Source organism: Octopus sinensis, linkage group LG9, assembly GCF_006345805.1.
Source record: "Octopus sinensis linkage group LG9, ASM634580v1, whole genome shotgun sequence".
In the NCBI taxonomy this organism is placed as follows: domain Eukaryota; kingdom Metazoa; phylum Mollusca; class Cephalopoda; order Octopoda; family Octopodidae; genus Octopus; species Octopus sinensis.
Genome location: NC_043005.1, coordinates 40,296,021 through 40,315,685, shown reverse-complemented (window position 1 = coordinate 40,315,685; position 19,665 = coordinate 40,296,021). Strand labels below are relative to the sequence as shown.

General features: G+C 36.6%; 1 protein-coding gene across 2 annotated transcripts in view; it reads right to left on the bottom strand.

The window, feature by feature from the left end:
* Nucleotides 1–4,546: 4,546 nt before the first annotated feature.
* The window catches only part of LOC115215376 (malignant fibrous histiocytoma-amplified sequence 1 homolog), a 47,977-nt gene continuing 32,858 nt past the window's right edge, over nt 4,547–19,665 (bottom strand). For both annotated transcript variants that reach the window (XM_029784534.2, XM_036505921.1), the window contains exons 4-6: nt 17,002–17,112; nt 13,265–13,553; nt 4,547–9,410 (exon numbers count right to left, since the gene is read on the bottom strand). In XM_029784534.2, the coding sequence (XP_029640394.1) occupies nt 13,270–13,553; nt 17,002–17,112 (395 nt within the window). In that variant the 3' untranslated portion in view covers nt 4,547–9,410; nt 13,265–13,269. The remainder of the gene's footprint in view (nt 9,411–13,264; nt 13,554–17,001; nt 17,113–19,665) is intronic.

The following is a 19,665-nucleotide window of genomic DNA, read 5'->3' as shown; positions in this document are numbered from 1 at the left end:
TATGTAATTGACCGTTATGACGAAAGAGCTATTAGAATGAACGTTAACTAAGAGTAAAAAAAAACGAAACGGAGAAAGTAAAACAGTGAAAAAGTAAAAATGCTCATAGAATTCGCGTCTGCGCGCATGTGTATACATACACATGTGCACACGCATACCCACGTACATGTGTCTATATGCATATGCTCATTCACACTCATGTGTATGCGGATATGTATATATGTACATCGTGTGTATATGTGTGTGCGGGTACGTATATATGTACATGTGTATGGTTGCATATATATGTAGGTGTATATGCAAGTGTTTCACGCGTGTGAGTGAGCATATGCATATATAGCATAAGCATATTTTAGATGTGTATTTGAATTGTGCGCGTATGAGTACGTGCGTGTGTGTGTGTGTGTGTGTGTATGTGGACATGTCTGGTTACATACATGAGTGGCTGTGTGGTAAGTAGCTTGCTAACCAACCACACGGTTGCGGGTTCAGTCCCACTGCGTGGCATCTTGGGCAAGTGTCTTCTGCTATAGCCCCGGGCCGACCAATGCCTTGTGAGTGGATTTGGTAGATGGAAACTGAAAGAAGCCTGTCGTATATATGTATATATATATGTATATGTGTGTGTGTTTGTGTGTCTGTGTTTGTCCCCCTAGCATTGCTTGACAACCGATGCTGGTGTGTTTACGTCCCCGTCACTTAGCGGTTCGGCAAAAAGAGACCGATAGAATAAGTACTAAAAGGTGGTGCTCCAGCATGGCCGCAGTCAGATCACTGAAACAAGTAAAAGAGTAAAGAGTAATGTGCATATATGGGCATATGAGTGGGTGTGAGTGAGCATATGCATATACGCACATGTACGTGGTTGTGCATGCACGCATGTATGTATATACATGCGCGCAGCCGCAAATTCTATGAGCGTTTTTACTTTTTTACTTTCTCCCCATCGGTTTTTCCCCCTTATTTAACGGTCATTCTAATAGCACTTTTGTCTTAATAATGGTCAATTACATAGTAATTTCCCTTTGTTTAACGGTCATTTCCATAGCATTTTTTGATTGCCTTGATAACTGACGAGGTGACAGAGCAGATTTCCGCCCCGACATCTGAAACTCAGTCTCATTATGGCAACCGAATAATAGTCACATATTATATTACAGATATATATATATGTATATGTATATATATATATATATATATATAATATATATATATATATATATATATATACACACACGCACACACACACATATGTATGTACACATATGTACATACATTTAAGCATACAGAGACACACACACACTCACACATCATTATGCTTCATGTACTCTGCTCATCACTGAAAATAAAATTAAATAAGAATATTGTTTTTGAAGATTTTATTATTGTTAGTAATAATAATATTTAGAACAAAATCCAACAAAATTCAGAGGGTTTACAGTACATAATTTTTTTTTTTTGTCATTTATTTATTTTATTTATTTTCATTTCAAACCAACGTGTAAGACATGCTTTGGAAATTGGCTGCACGTGATTAAAGACATTCGAGAAAATACATTACAAGAGATAATTGCTAAAAAACATTATTATTGCAATAACCCGATAACCATTAGTTTCAATATCATGATAAATTTGCACTGCATATATTATAGAAAAAAAAAAGAAAGAAAAAAGAAAAAAAAGCTACCTTGAATGGAGAGTAATTCTTCTCCACAGCTCTACTGAATGTAGGTAGGACTTGCCAAATTTAATTTCTATTCTAATCATACGAGTGTGTACATGAGGCCACAAAAGATCACACCCTGTTGAGATCTCAAGGAACAAACTCTAAAATTCTCTATAGTTTTACACTTGGCAATATCCCTCTTACAAACATGAACAGAAATGCCAATGTCTTTCTGTGATTGAGTATTTGATTTAATTACCTGAAAGTTTCTTTCTCCCATACTTAATTTTTAATTTTTATTTTTCTTTCATCCAAGGTGAGCTTTTCTTTTTAATACTAATTTTGGTCTTGTATAATTCCTGTTTTATTTAAATATTTTTCATCATTATTCAATCAATTTTATCTTGTTTTCTCTTGTTTTTTTGTTGTTTTTTTATTTTTGATTTGGAAGAAAAAAATCCATTATTCTTACGATCAGGGATTGACGAAGAACACAAAAGATACCATTCACTCGCAATAACTTCATATTCTGGCAGGAGAAAATATTTTTTAAAAAAAGAAAAAAAATGTTTTGTTTTGTTTTGTTTTTTCTGGTTTTCTTTTTATCCTACAAAGCCTAACCAGAAGTTGAAGGAAGGTTTAGAGGGAATAAACATATTATTGCCAGGAATGTGACACAAGTGAATTCAAAAACATTTTCAGCCATGCAACAGTGCTAACAAATTCTCAGCTATTTTCTTTCAGTCCACACCCCCACCACCACTTCTTGCTGCCTTCTCCTCACCCCCCATCCACAATAAAATTAATTTGCTCCCAAAACAAATTCACCTGGAAAAGACAAAAAAAAGTAAGCTCAACTGTACAATGGTTAAGATATTTAAATTAAATAATAATTATTATTATTATTATTTCTGATAGTAGAAAAGATTATCCTTATTTCTAATCTTGGCACAAGGCAAGGGGAGGAAATTGATTGATACCAACAACCCCAATAAGTAACTGGTATGTAAAGCAAAGCTGACTCCAGCATACAAACTCAGTTCCAGCTCTTTACACCAAGTTGAAATCCCAGAGCTCAAGTATGTTTTTCAGCCCGCCAGGGTTGATAAAGTACTAGTAAGCTACTGGGATCAATGGTACCAAATTAACATCCTTCTTCAAAACTGCAGGCCTTGTATGTAAATCAGAAATAATAATAATAACAATATTGATGATCATAATAATAATAATAATAATTATATTAATCCTTTCTACTCTAGGCAAAAGGCCTGAAATTTGGTGGAGGAAGGGATAATTGATTACAGTGACCCCAAAATTCAAATGATTCTTATTTTAGCAATCTCAAAATAAATGAGAGGCAAACTTGACCTCGGTGGCATTTGAAGTCAGAATATAAACAGACAAAACGCTACAAAACATTTTGACTGTTGAGCAACCAATTCTGCAAGCTCACTGCCTTATTAATGGTTTCCCATTCTGGTGCAAGGCCAGCAATTTCAGGGAAGGGGCTAAGTGAAATAGATTGACTCCAGTGTTCAACTGGTACTTATTTCATCAACCTCAAAAGGATGAAAGGCAAAGTCAACCTCAGCAGTATCTGAACTCAAAATCATAAAAGATGGACAAAATGCAGCAAAGTATTTTGTCGACTGTGCTAATGATTCTGCCAGCTCACTGCCTTAATAATAATGATGGCGATGATGATTTCAAATTTTGGCACAAGGCCAGCAATTTATGGGGAGTGGGTAAATCAGTTACATTGACCCCCCCCCCCCCCCGTGCTCAACTGGTACTTATTTTATCAACCCCCAAAAGGGATGAAAGGCAAAGTCAACCTCAGTGGAATTTGAACTCGGAACATAAGCAAGGATGAAATGCCACTAAGCATTTTGCCTGGAGTGCTTACAATTCTGCCAGCTCATTACCTTAACGATAATAATAATTTCCAGAGAGATTATGTCAAAGAATGCCTTTGGTTTATTAGTTTTTATGAATTTCCTTTTACTTCAATGGGAACTAGTGATTTTAGAAGACATTTAGAGATGTAGTGGTAGTAGGTTTTTTTCTCGATTTTTTTTTAAATAGCTTTTAAAACTTAACATTTTTTTCATTCTTGCCAAACGACCAGCATTCCACATTATTCCAGAATGTGTGAAGCAATAAAATTGATTGTTTTTTTTCATGATTTTTTTTCCTTCTTAATATGAACAGAGAGAAGAGAATGGCAATGAATAGAACAAGAACAACAACATCAAGATGAAGAAGAAGTAATTGTTGCAGGAGTAATAAAAAATGTAGAATATAGAATATGTATAAACAAGATTAACAAGATGCAACAACATTCACACACAGAGATGAAGAAGGTTGGAGGGGAAAGAGAGAGGGCGGTGGGAGACTGAGAGGGGAGAAAGTGTATGAGTGAAAGAGCAACGAGTACAAGAGATATGCAGGGATGTGTATAGATATGTATATATGCATATACACACACACATATATATATTGTATATATATATATATATATATAATATATATATATATATATATTATATATATATATATATTATATTATATATATATATATATTATATATACATATATATATATATTATATATACATATATATATATATATATATATTATATATATATATATAATATATAAAGGCAGTTTGATTAATTGTCAGTTTTGCAACAATGATGGCAAATATACAAAATTTGTTGATATTATTTATAATTAATTGTAAAAGTGTAAAAATGTATGAAAAAAACTTAAGTGCAAAGATTAAGATTAAAAAACACAGATGATCTATATACTTTAGATTATGATGGAAAGTGCTTTAGTTATCATCATCACCACCATTGCAATCACCAATATTTTTTTTTTCTTTACTGGAGATGTTTGTGTTTTGCCATCCCCTTATGTCCCAGTCGAGTGTGTGTGTGTGTGTGTGTGTGTGTAAATCTAAACACATAAATCTGCAGCTCATGCCTACATATTTTATGAAACCTGTATATTTCATATATATATACATACATACATACATACATACATACATACATATATTCACATACATATTCCAACCCATGCCAGCATGAAACTTGGACATTAAATGATGATTACACACGTTAGTGTGTATGTGTGTGTCTGTGTGTATTTCTATGTGTGTATATTTGTGTGTGTGTGTGTGTGTGTGTGTATGTGCTCACACGCACGTGCGTGTCTACATCTGTGTCACATGTGTAAAATTTCAGCAATCATACAATTTTCTCCATCTACATGGGATGGGTTATTTCTACAAATAAATATTTAAGTGTGTGGTGTGTGTGTGCCTGTACTTATATGAAAATGAGCAAATGTCTTATGCTTCGTGCACATAGCTGTCACAACTATGAAGAATCAGGGGGGGGCCGAAGAGACTAAAACAAGATATTACAATATCAGACTGGAATGATTTATGCTAACTAGTTCTAATTCACCATTTTTCCCTATTCTAAGTTCAAATCCAATCAGAATCAACTTTATTTATTTATCTATTTATTCATCACCTCCCACACTTCATAGAATTGATGAAGAGTAAATACCAATGACGTACTGGAAAATTGGAAAAACAAAAGTTGATCTAATTAATGTCTGATGACAAGAAGTCATTATCCTAAAGTTATCATCATCACAATCTCCAGCTTTATTATCATAGTTATTTTAAGTAATTAGATTTGTATTGTTTCCTTAATGAAACCAAGAGAGCAACAGAAAACAAACACTGTTGACAATGCAATACATAACCCACTTTTCTTTCAGTTAAAAATTATTTTCCTCCTCAATCCCTTTAAGCCAAGCCTCAAAAATCCTTATGGCTGGTGCTTAATTCTTGTGTAGGAGACAAACTTAATCCAGGAGTCTGTGTATGTGTGTAGTGTGTGTGTGTTTCATATTGACATAATATGCCATACTTATAGAGATAAAGCCCAATGAAAAGTCAGTGATTTTTTTTCCCCTATGACCTTCAAAGGACATGCTAACTTTTAAGACTTTACTTAACAATATGCATGTATGTGTATGTATATGTTTGTGTATACTTGTCCTGACATTGTACAATAGTTATAAACCAATGTCACTATCATACAAGTGGTATCCTTTTGTTTCCAATCTTCTGTGAAAATATGCTTGGCCATAGGGAAGTATTACCTTTTCTTGGAAAGAGGTAATGGCTGATGATAGGACAGTCATTTGGCCACAGAAAATCTGTGTCAATGAATTGTGCCTAATTCACACTAGCACGAGAAAGTGGTATTAAAACAATGATGATGATGATTGATACATGCATGCATACACACATAATTATATATTATATATATATATATATACACACACACACACTAAGTAAGAGATGAAGAGACACTTAGGTAGGCTGTTGGGCAGATACATGTTATTACCAGGGCTCAAAAGTACTGAGAATTGCACGTTAAGAGACCAAATAAAGATACAAGGGAAATAATTTACAAAGAGGACTGAAATGTTTATAGTGATTTAAGGAGAATGCTGAAATGGCGCCGTGTTTGTTTGTTACATCTTTTAAGAGGGTCAGTAGAGATATTTTGTAATGGGCATAAAAATGGTGAGAGAGTGAGAAAAGGAGGGGGAGAGAGAGAGGAGAGAGAGACAGAATGAGATTCATTCACAGACAGACATATAAAGTGGCAAAGAAAGTAAAGGAAGAATTAAACAGAGAGAAAGATTTCTTATTGATTAAAACATTAGAAACCAAAGGATATAATAAGAGAGAGAGAGAGTAGTACACTATGCATACATACAGAAAATAGAAAACCCTGTTGACAAGCCTGCCCCACTCAGGCAAAGCCTACAGGCTATGGGGTAATCATGACAGATTAAAAAGCTTGCAATACCTCTGAGTTGCTCCTGCAGTTTCTGTGAGGAGCAAAGCATCTCTGAAATTTATTTCACTTTCGTTTCACACAAATTAACTTATCATCACCCTCAACCTCATATCATTTTTTTTTTTGACTGATAGTTACCCATAATCAATAATCATCTTTTGTTTGCAATAAATTTCAAGGTTTCCTCTCAGAACAGAGGCAAAATAAAGATGAAGAGAAAGAAAGAACCCTCAAAAGTTCCAGCAGGAATTTCAGGAGGAAAACATTTTCCTTTACACTGAACTTCATGGTTCTCCTAAATGATTTTCAAACTGAATGTTTTCTCTCACCTTTATTAACCAAGCCACAAGTCTCACACAAATTTATCCAAAGTATTATCATTATAAACACTTTTATGGGTAGTATCACTATTACTTTCATTCAAATCTTTCTAAAAGAGCCTTGTTCTTTTTTCAGGATTCAATAGTTTTTTTAATCAGCAAGGGACAGATAAAAATATGAGGAGATAGAGTAGGGTGAGGAAATAATACAATTTGAAAATGCAAAAATAAATGGTTTAATGATAGGAGACACATGTATTCAAGGAGAGCAATTGATAGAGAAACAGAGAAAATGATACAAGAATTATCAAACACACATACATATAGGAATAAAAAAAGAACGAGATATCATTAGCCATTTACACAGATTTACACACATACACACAGATTTTTGTGTATATAGAGCAGCTTCACTTTGGAGGTAAAGCACGGCTGGACAACTTGAAGATATCACATTCCAAAGCATATAATATTAACAGAATGGGAAAGGGGGGGGGAGGAAAAACTAACACACACAAATCATAATATTCGTTTCTAATATAGGTACAAGGCCACAAATTTATAGGAGAAGGAGCAGTCGTTTATATTGATACACCACTCCTTGCCAAGTACTTAACTGGAACCTTATTTTATCATTCATAGAAGGCTCAAAGGCAAAGTCAACTTCAGTGGGATGTGAAATCAAATCATAAAAAGGAACATGCCTCTGTACAGCCAAAACAGAGTCCAATGCTGTACCAAATCTACTAACCCACAGCCCTTGCTAACTCACAGCCCTTGACAACTGCTGAGGATACAGAGAATGAGGAAACTCTATTTTCTGAGGGAAACAGTAAACAGCACACACATACACAAAAAAAGCAACAAAAACAATGATGTTAATTTTGATTTTTTTACATTGGTTCATAAGAAGACAGGAGGTAAGTTTGTGTGGCAGTCATGCTCTTCTCTAGTAGCATTATAAGCAGGTTATATAATATCTAAAATATAATGTTTAATAAATTAAAACTGAAAAACAACTGTTTTTAATATATATGCTGATATATACATATGCATTTGTGAATGCATACACATACATACATATGTAGTATATATATATATATGTATGTATACATGTAGTATGTGCATATATAAACTATATAGATACATATATATGTGTGTATGTATAATGAAACAACACTCATACAAATGTACAGATATGCATAATGCTTCTAATTACTCTTTTGGGCCATTCCTAGATCATCTTCATATGTAAATGATCAGGTGACCCAACACCATTGCATTACTAGAGCATATTTTAATAATCACATAAACACATAACAGAATCTGTACCTCACCCACCTCCTACACACGCACACACACACACACTGGTTTTTATACAGGTGACAGTGTTTGATTTGTTATACCCCACCCCACCTCACCTCATAAATCTTGAAAGAACATTGACCTTAAATTGACTGCTTACATAGGCAGAAGGCCTTTATCAATGGAGAAGAGTAAAATGAGATTGTGCTATAATATTCATGCTCTTCATGCGAGAATCATTATTGATACATACGAAGAAAGGAACTGGCTAGAATCAGAAAATGAAATAGGCTGGCATACTTGCCTTGTATGAAGAGTACCTCTGCTCTATGGTGCTTGACAGAAATATAGTCATAACATTTAAGTTCTACAATTGGCAGAACAAGGCAAGAAATTAAAGAGGCAGGGACATAATGATTTCAATTCACACACATACACTCACCATTACTTAACTATAACTTTTTTTCATGAAGCCTGAAAGGATAAAAAGTGAAGTTGACCACGGCAGGATTTGAACTCAGAACATAAAGGGATGTAACTAACTATGACAAGGCATTTAGTCCATTGCTCTACCGATTCTGGCAGTCCATTCTCCTTGAATTAAGGTCATACTATCAAAAGAAAGCAAAACAATACAATATTGATCTTCAGGTTAATATTCTTATATACAAGCACAGAAAGTGCACTGAGGAAAAGAATAAAAGAAAAACAGGGAAAAGAAACAAAATGTTTAAAAAAAATTGTTCCATCCCAAAAAGGAAAACACATAACCAACCCTCAAATCCAATTTGGATTCCTCAAACCCAGAAAATGTCAAAGATCATAGGAAAAAGTAAATAAATAAAATTTTGTAAAAAATAAATCTCTAGCAAAATGTTTTGCAGGTTTTTTTTTTTTTGGTGGAAAAAAACCAAAATTTTGCTTGTCTTCCACAGCTGCATATATAACCTGAATTCATCGTGATTATGTGCTCACTATGTATGGCAGAGTAAGAGCGCGTTTGTGTGTGTGTGTGTGTGTGTGGTGTGTGTGCATGTGAGAGTATGTGTGTGTGTATAAACATGTATATGTAATAAATCACAAGTAGTGTCAGTCATCACCTTCCCTTTCCCTCCCTTGCCTTCCCTCTCTCTTCATTTTTCTCTCTCTCTCTCTTCTGTCTACTTCTCAATGATGGCCAAATAAACCACCATATTAACTTGGTTAACTTGTCTACCGTTGGTCCTGCAAAGACAGAAAAAAGTACAAAAGCGATAAATAAATGTATGATTTAAGCACAAAGCCAGCAATTTTGAAGGAAGGTGGGCGAGTGGGGGTGGTAGTTAAAACCACTGACCTCAGTACATGACTGGCACTTAATTTTATCGAACCCACCCCACTCCCAGAGAGATGAAAGGCATGAGTTGATTTTAATAGTACTTGAACTCGGAACCTAAGCTGAAACAAATATTACATGTTGGTGTTTCCAGCCTGAAGAGCTTGTCTTGAAAAAGCAATGCCCTACCCCCCACCCCAATCTCACCTCCATAGTACTGCCATGCCAAGGACTTTTGGAAGTTGTCTAGGTCTTTGACCTGAAAGTACCCCAAAAGAGACTACTCAGGCTGTTCTTATCAATGCCCTGAATCAGTTCCAGGTCATCATCACTCATACTCTCAACTAACTCCCAATAGAAATATCTTCAGTTATTTTCCCTGCTAACCAGCTTTGTCCACCTAGTACAATGCTATAACAACCTCTTGCCTCGTTTTAAAAACGGAGTTCATCCAACCACAAAGTTACGTGGAGGGCAGTACCTCATCTCCCTCTTCAAATAGTAGTTCAACAAGCGCAGGAGTAGGCGCAGGAATGGCTGTGTGGTAAGTAGCTTGCTTACCAACTACTTGGTTCTGGGTTCAGTCCCACTGCGTGTCACCTTGGGCAAGTGTCTTCTTCTATAGCCTCGGGCCGACCAAAGCCTTGTGAGTGGATTTGGCAGATGGAAACTGGAAGAAGCCCGTCGTATATATGTATATATATATGTGTGTATGTGTTTTGTGTGTCTGTGTTTGCCCCCCCCCCCCAACATCGCTTGACAACCGATGCTGATATGTTTACGTCCCCGTAACTTAGCAGTTCGGCAAAAGAGACCAATAGAATAAGTACTGGGCTTACAAAGAATAAGTCCTGGGGTCGATTTGCTCAACTAAAGGCAGTGCTCCAGCATGGCCACAGTCAAAAGACTGAAACAAGTAAAAGAGTAAGCTGATGTATGCTTGGCCTGAGAGGAAACATTCGGTCTTGACGAAATTTTGTCACAAACTTCGGACAGGGGGTAGTGGCTCAATGTTCATGACTCACCTGATAGATAGATCTGTCCCATATGTGCTAACAGCTCTTTAATATAAATTCACTGGCCAACAATACACAGGCAATGAACAAATGTGTTGTCAGCCAGCACACAACACAGGTAAATTCAATTTCTAGCAGCTCCAACACAGCCATGCCTTGAGAATTCGTCCTAAACAAGCAAACATTCCTGCATGAATATTCTCCAGTGGGGACATATTTAGCCCTCTTAGACATAAGCTTCTGTGTCTAACTTTATCTACCACCTGGGCTCCTGAGCAAAAAAATATAAACAGCTGCATATACAGCTCAAGAGTAACTGCAGGCAAACTAATGGACAGAATCATAAAAAATTCGGAAGAATAATAATAATAAACCTATCTCTCAACTATTGTATTTGTTCACCCAAATCACTACTTTTCTCATCTCTTTCAGAAATTTGTCCAAATCATGCTCATTGTCTGCATAACTGTATACTCTTCATCTGAAGAATAAATATCATCAACAATTTCCTCAACTGCAAAGAGTATAGGCCTTGTTCATTTACCAGATGAAGTGTTGGGATTGTTATATCCTCATTTCATTGCAAAAAAAAAAAATTTTTTTTTTCTCGATTAAAAACAAAACTAAACCACAGCTATGGAGGACACCATTAACAATGAGTCGTAAACATACTTGAGTGCAAAGCTACAATATGATCAGCTGTCTATTAGTATTTTATCATCTTTACTATATGAGAATATTTCATCTTTCTTTCCCCTTCCCTTCGTTTCCTTTTTATGATATTTTCACCCATTTCTTCTTTATCCCCTTCCCAAACAGAACTGGCGTTAAACACCCCATCCATGTGTTACCATTTTTGATCTACCTTTAATTCCAGCTTTTCCCTACCTTCTTGACCCACACAATCTCCAGTATACTTTAATTTCTCTTATATATCAATCATACTTGCTTTGGGCAAGTTACTAATTTACCACTTTAACAGGAATCCAGTAAAGATTACATTTAGGCTATTCCCAATATGCTACACTATTCCCAATAAACTGCACTCAACAACACTCATAATGACTGCCTGGCTACTAACAGTCATAACCTCTACTAACCTGTACAATGTGAAAGTTGATTTTCCACCAACCACTGTAAGCAGCTGGCAATATCTCAGAGCTCTAGAAGCGTTGCACGTGCAAACGCGTGTGTGTGCGCACTTACCAGTGTAAACTGGTGTTTTCTAAAAACAAAAAAACTAGACCTGCCATTCAATAAATATAGATCTATAAAACAAGAGACTGAAATCGGTACTGAGACCGATACGATCGATTACATCACTTTTAAAGGTAGTGACCTAGCATGACCTCAGTGCAATGACTAAAATCAAGAAGAAAAAAATTTTTTTAAACCTCTCAGATTGAAGGTTGGATAACCAATGAATGGAATAGCATTTATGTAAAACATCTTCACTAAGGTATGATAATTTATAGCACTATCGATCCAACAGTCATGGCAGGAAAAGTTTAAGAAAAACCATCAAGTTCATAAATTATCAAGGGAAGGAAGCTATGATAAGGGAAGTAACTCTGCTAAAATATAGCCGTCACATTTTTTATAAAGAAAGTGTTATTTTTTGCTTAGATTCAGATCAGCTGTGATAAAGTAGCACGTGATCAAAGACATTCAAGTTATGGTTCTCCTCTCTTCCCAAATATAATAATACATTTGGGTTTACATTATTGAACGTCTCCTTCCTTCTTCAAAATGGCAAAGTGCGATCTGACTGCTAGTCAATAGAACCTGACTCAATTATGGAAAGTGTTTTTAAAACTGGTGCTTATTTCTGCACATGAAGCACAGATCTGATATTTTCCTAAATAAACCAATCACTAATCTATTACAACTTGCAACTTTCTCCAGAAAGGCTAAGTAGTTATTCTGATGTTAATTACATAAAAAAGAATGAGATACATCACAGAAAAATTGCTTATGTTCAAGGTTATCTAAAAGCTATATGCAACAGATTCTAGTATTGATAAATAATATTTTATAAGCTTAAAACTTATAAGCAATCACCATGTATTGACTAATACAAAAACATAAAGATGTGGATTGAAGTCCCACACATACAGAAAACCCATTTTTTCTACTAAGGGCTTTTATATGCCTCAATATTAGACTATTTTCTTAAGTTAATACACAGTGATCACTTATTAGCTTTAAGCTTATAAAATATTATTATTAATATTTACAGAATTGTAAGTCGGTGAGCTGGCAGAAACGTTAGCACACCGGGTGAAATGCTTAGTGGTATTTCGTCTGTTTTTGTGTTCTGAGCTCAAATTCTGCCGAGGTCGACTTTGCCTTTCATCTTTTTGGGGTCGATAAATTAAGTACCAGTTGCATACTGGGTTGATCTAATCGACTGACCTCTGCCTCCTCCAAAATTTTGGGCCTTGGGCATAGAATAGAAATGAATATTTACAGAATTGTAAAACTCAGCACTGCTAATCAAATCATCACAGAAAACACACTTGCTTTTTGATAAAAACAACTCTAGTATTGGTATTTTTTTGGAATGTGCCTATGGTAATCAATGTCTTTACAAGAGTGTTTATACATTATTCCAGTTGTACCAACTGTTATTGTCACTGTATTATCAGGAAAAAGCGTACACACGCATATGTATGCATATGTGAATGTGCATGCTTTTTTTTTGTTTTGTTCATATACGAAAATCCAAGATCTAATTAGTGACTCACCTAGATTAACTGTCCTCAATGGCATATTTCTTCTTTAGCTCTGCCACTATCGCATTCAGTTCACTGATTTCCAGGGCGCTTAGTAGTTCTGCAATTCTATTGGAATTACCCCTGTTGTTATCCCTCCACAGAACTAAGAGGGTAAAGATTTGCTTGAAAGAGTCAGAAGGATGGTTAAGTTGGATTCTTTCAATGTCAGCTTGTTGTAAGCCCAACTGGAGACCAACTGCAAACCAATCTTTGCCAAGTTTGGCAGCCAAATACCTTAAACCCAGATCACTCAGCAGGCCTGAAAAATATGAAGAAAAGATTTTTTTTTAATAAAATAAAAAGAAACTTATACTTATTTCTGTTAAAATTATTTAAGAATTCATTATATTATTCTGCTTTTTTCAATTACAGCTTACTGTATCTGAGTGACAGGCAAAGCAGTGAATACTTTGTAAAAAGTTCTCAGATTCAAATTATACCTTTGTCACTTTAGCTTCTTCATCTCTTCCAAAACTGATTTAAAAGGTACCTCATTGATTTTTAAAAGAGATGGGATTTCTCAAGACATTAGATGTGATTGCTAGACTCCCTCTTTCCTGTATACCAACAAAATGTTGGTATACAGTGTTCACTGCAACCCTTCTCTTCCCCTTTCCCCATTTGCACTCTTGTGAATCCTCTGTACCACCCCACTTACACCCACCTCCTTCAATCTTGAGGGTACATCTTGGCACATCAACATCTTTCTCTCTCTCCCCAACTGCGGTAGCCATGTATCTACTCCACAGCAAGACACCTGTTTCAGTTCCTCTATCATAGTTTAAGCTTTCATCACCTGGCACAAACTCACCTCTCTCAATACCACCCTTCCTCTCAGTTGAGGAGTCTTTCAGTTCTATATCTAAGAGATGAGGAATTATGTACATTATTTACAAATATTTGTCCTCATCTTGTTTGTTAACACATTTCGGTTGATATACTCTCCAGCCTTCATCAGGTGTCTTGGGGAAATTTCAAACCTGGGTTTTCATTTCTAAGACAATTGTCGGCAGTGGCGTCATCGTCGTCGTCTTCTTCTTCACCACTGCTGCTGCCACCACCACCATAACCATTATCATCATCATCATTATTATTATTCAGGTCACTGCCCGGAATCAAAATCAGAATCTTGGGGTTAGTAGCTCTTAACCACTACGCCATATGCTCATGGGCAATTATGGAGTGAATTTTAGGGCTTATAAATCTAATAATCTCCTATCCTTCTTTAATACTGGTTCCCATATGCTGTTCATATCTGCACCCAGTCTGCTTAGGAGGTTGTTGTGTCCTAGCATATGTGCTGCTTCTTTTAGTTTTCATATTTTTCAGTGGTGTTCTCTGTCTATTATTTTAACTTCATTCCATAGGGGGAGGTGGGCTCCATTTTTCCATACATGATCAGCTATACCTGTTTTATCAATATCTCCCCGTGTCACAGCTTTGCAATGTTTCTCTACCTTTATTTTGAGGGGGCAGCATGTTTCGCCTACCACAGCTGCATGGTATGGAGTGCACGCAGTTCTTGGTCATATTCTCTTCTATGGGTGGTTTTACTCGAAGGAGATATTTGCAAAGTGTTGTATTACTTTTGAATACTGTCCTGATGTCATATGGGCCGCATATCTTCTGTATCTTTTCGGAGAGGCTTTTCACATAGGGTAGACAGACTGCTGCTGCTGCTACAGCGGCGACAACGAAAGATACCTTTGGAATGAGAACCCAGGTTTGAAATTTCCTCAAGACACCTGATGAAGGCTGGAGGGTATATCAGCCGAAACAAGATGAGGACAAATATCCGTCAAATGTAAATAATGAGGAGTCTTTGTCTTCCAAATTACTTGGTGACTTCACTAGTGCTGGTGCCATGCCAACACACTCTCAAGAGAGATTGGTATTGGGAAGGGCATCCAGCCACGGAATCCATACTGAAACAGAGAGTAGAGTCTAGTGCGGTCTTCTGGCATACTAGCTCCTGCCAAACTGTCCAACTTATGCCAGCATGGAAAATGAACTTTAAATGATAATGATGATGATGAGCGTTCATGGGAGTTGAATTTCACACCCTCAGAGTTCCTCCAACTTAACATATTTTTTGATTATCCGTCATGATTCCTTCCATTGGGAGAAGCTTGTAATGGATGAATAAAAAATATAGGCTCACAACTAAAGAACTGCCATTACTTATACCACAGTTGCTCTGCTTGACAATTAAACAAGCTAATGCACATTTTTAGTTCTACATAGTAACTGAGACAAAGTGATTTAGTGTTGAAGTACCAAATTATCGAGAAATGATCAAATATTTTTACCACCACCACCACTATTGCCAGCATCATAAAAATCAGTAAAGAAAAGCTAATAACAGGGCTCCTATGCAGTCACTGGACTTGCAAGAAATAGCAGCAAAATCTTTTCCAAATTAATCATTAAAAAAAAAAAGGACACATTGAAAAATGTAAACACAGACACACCATGCCTAAAAGAAAAAGACTGCATGGTAAAGGACAGAACCCCTTTCATCATAGGTTTACAAAATTAGAAATGACCTGATGATAACACATCAATTTAAAATCTAATTTTGGTTGTCAAGACTTTCACTCTTCACTTTTACTTTTCTTTAATGGTTGGATGCTACTTATTCTCAGTACCAAACATAGTGATGTTGCTGTTTAGTCGCAGGTCAGTCATGACCAAACTGACTGATGATCAAAAATATTCCAGCCAAGACTGTCCTGTTTTTCTTTTATATCAGTGTTGTATTCTTTAAAAAAAGAAAAAGTGTGATTTGAGAGAGATTTTGCTGCTATCTCCAACAGATTGAACAACAGCTTAGAAGCTTCCTCATTGGTTTAGATAATAGTGATGTGCTTAGATTGACTGTATCTTGGTCAGACTATTAGCATAAAAAAGAGAATGTATCCCAAGCTATCAATTTAACAAATTGTATAGCTCTTGTTTGTGATAGTTACATCACATTTGTGAGACAATAAGTAGAATTGAAATATATCAAATGTGAAAATGTACTTCTCCCTTTAATGCTGAGAAGTTTCTATAATATCTATTTCACTGTGTCAAATAAAGAAGACATAAATCTCTGCATGAAATCATCTTAAAATGATACCTATAGATATCATGATCCCATACATCTGGTAACTGAATAAACTGAGGCAATTTACAATAAAGTTATTCTACAAAAACACAAAGAAATGCTTGCAGTAGATTCATAATTATGAACCGATGAGCCTTACTTCAATACTTTATATAGGCAAAGATCCCAATTTTAAGTAGTGCTCCTAGCTTTTTTCTTCAACTTTGAAGATGGGTGAAAAAAATAGGAGTTATCTTCAGGCCTAAAACTTAGGCTGAATTCCTAACAGAAGAGTGAACCCATTAAACAAGTCCAAGAACCAGACAAAGATGAAAAACTAGTTCTTCTGTTAGGCTTCCACACAGTTTCTATCAACCAATTTCACTCACAAAGATTGGACTGATCAAAGGCTATGGTAAACAACACTTACCCAGGGTGTCATTCCGCAGGACTCAATCTGAAACTATGTAAACTTCTAAGCTACACAATAATACACAGTTGAGTTGAATGGTTCACAGATGGACCACAAGTGGAGAATGGTAATAGCAGAGGGAAATGGGAAGCATGATGTATAGTATGAAAATATATTAAAAAAGAAAACAAATTGCAGTTTATTTACCAGTATCGGCAGAAGATCCATCAATATCATCCATGGTTTGCATCAAGATATTACACCTGTGCATGAACTCAACTGTGGTCTGAATATGCTTTGGTAAATCTTCTTGGAATTCTAATGAAAAGAAACGGAAGAAAAATTTTCAAAAAAGAGAAGAGAATTTAAAAATAGCAATGAATATCAATCATTATCATCAGTACTACACTAACATCAATAATTTCCCTTCTGAGCTGACAGAATCGTTAGTATGCCATGCAAAATGCTTAGCAGCATTTCATTTGTCTTTACGTTCTGAGTTCAGATTTCGCAGAGGCCGACTTTACCTTTCATCCTTTTGGGGTTGAGAAAATAAGTTGACTTACTCTTCCTGCCAAACTTGCTGGCCTTGTGCCAAAATCTGAAACCAATAATTTCCCTTCTGTCAACAAAGTTTAGTGTAGAGTTTCTCAACCAGTTTCTCTACTGGACCCTTCATAGCCATTCGATGATTTAAAAAAATCCTGTTATATTTTTATAATTAAGTATTATTAAGAATTGCATAAAAATAATTGTTAAAATATTTTGTGTACTGTAGGAGTATAAAGAGCACTCTGTTGGTTGCAAAGACAAGGGTCCCAGCTGATATGATCAACGGAACAGCTTGCTCGAGAAATTAACATGCAAGTGGCCGAGCACTCCACAGACACGTGTACCCTTAACGTAGCTCTCGGGGAGATTCAGCGTGACATAGAGTGTAACAAAGCTGACCCTTTGAAATACAGGTACTACTCATTTTTGCCAGCTGAGTGGACTGGAGCAACGTGAAATAAACTGTCTTGATCAATGACACAACGCACTGCCAAGAACTGAACTCACGACCTTACGATCATGAGCCAAATGCCCCTAACCACTAAGCCATGCGCCTTCACTGTAGGAGTATAACTAATTCATTATCATCGTTTAACGTCCTCCTTCCATGCTGGCATGGGGTGGACAGTTTGACAGGAGCTAACTGCGACTGATTTCTGTGTCTCTTTTGGCATGGTTTTTATGGCTGAATGCCCTTCCTAACAACAACCATCCTGCAGAGCAGGCTGAGTACTTTTTACGTGGCACCAAAACAGGCGAGGTCAGTTTTGGCATAGTTTTTTACAGTTGGATGCCCTTCCAAATGCCAACCACTTTACAGTGTTGACTGGATGCTTTTTAAGTGGCACCAGCACTGGCAGGGTCACCAAGTAACTTGCAAGCTAACGAATCTTTGAGAGAGGAGGGGGCATTGGAGGAGGTTATCTTGTGTCAGATGATGAAAGGTATACAGTGCGACAGAGAGACAAAGAGACTGATACAGATGTCTTGCTGTAGAGGAGGTACATGGTTACCCAGCCAGAGAAAGAGAGAGAGAGACAGTTAACAAGGGAGACAGAGAGAGAAAGAGTTAACAAGAAAGAGGGCAGAAACAGGTGTACTGCTGTAAAGGAGATATATGGTTATCTAGCCAGAGAGAAGAGCAAGAGAAGGAGGGAGAGAGAGTGATCAAGAATGAGAACAGAAACAGATGTGTTGCTGTAGAAGAGGTACATGGTTACCCAGGGGTGGGAGAGAAAGAGAGAGGGAGAGAGAGTGATCAAGGACGCGGGCAGAAAACAGGTGTGCTGCTGTAGAGGAGATACATGGTTACCCAGCCAGAGGGAATGTATGGGAAAGAGAGAGAGAGAGAGAGGGAGGAGAGAGGGAGAAGCAAGAGAGTGCAGGAGAGAGAAGGTGGCAAAGGGGCAGGGTATACTCGCTAAAGACAGGGATGAGACATAGATGGGATGGTAGAGTAAGGACAAGAAAGGCGGCGAGCTGGCAGAAACGTTAGCACGCCGGGCAAAATACGTAGCCGTTGTTCGTCTGCCATTACATTCTGAGTTCAAATTCCGCCAAGGCTGACTTTGCCTTTCATCCTTTCGGGGTCAATTAAATAAGTACCAGTTACGCACTGGGGTTGATATAACCGACTTTATCCATCTGTCTGTCCTTGTTTGTCCTCTCTGTGTTTAGCCCCTTGTGGGTATTAAAGAAATAGGTAGAGTAAGGACAAGAGAGATAAATGATGGCAGGTGCCAGAGCATACCCCACAAGATATAGAGGTCATAATATACATGGCAGAGTATTGCCAAGCAGGCATAATTGAGTAGGGAGTAGGGGTGGGGAAAGCAATGATACAGTGAGCAGGGTAGTGAGGACAGGATTGAGGAGTGGGAGATAATCATAGTGTATGAAGAGGAAATGTGAGAAAGAGAGGCAATGCAGTTTGGTTCGTCAGGGTAGGGTGTATGAAAATTTTATTGTTACATGTGGGTAGAACACAATGCTTCTAGAACTCAGTTTCATTGATGTGAGCAGGTCTCCTCTAGAATCTCATATCACCAGACATCTCGGTCCATTGTCATTGCCTCTGTGAGCCCCAACATCCTGAGATTGGTCCTCACCACATCATCCCATGTCTTCCTGTATGTATACACACATACATACATACATACATACATACATATATATATATATATAGCTGTAATAATGAAGTCAAACCAAATAGTGATATTTTAAAATCAATTGCTACATACATTTCAGGTTTGCATAATATATTATAGAAAATGCATCCTTTGTCAATTAAAGTGTTTCAAAAACATGAAGAAATCGAGG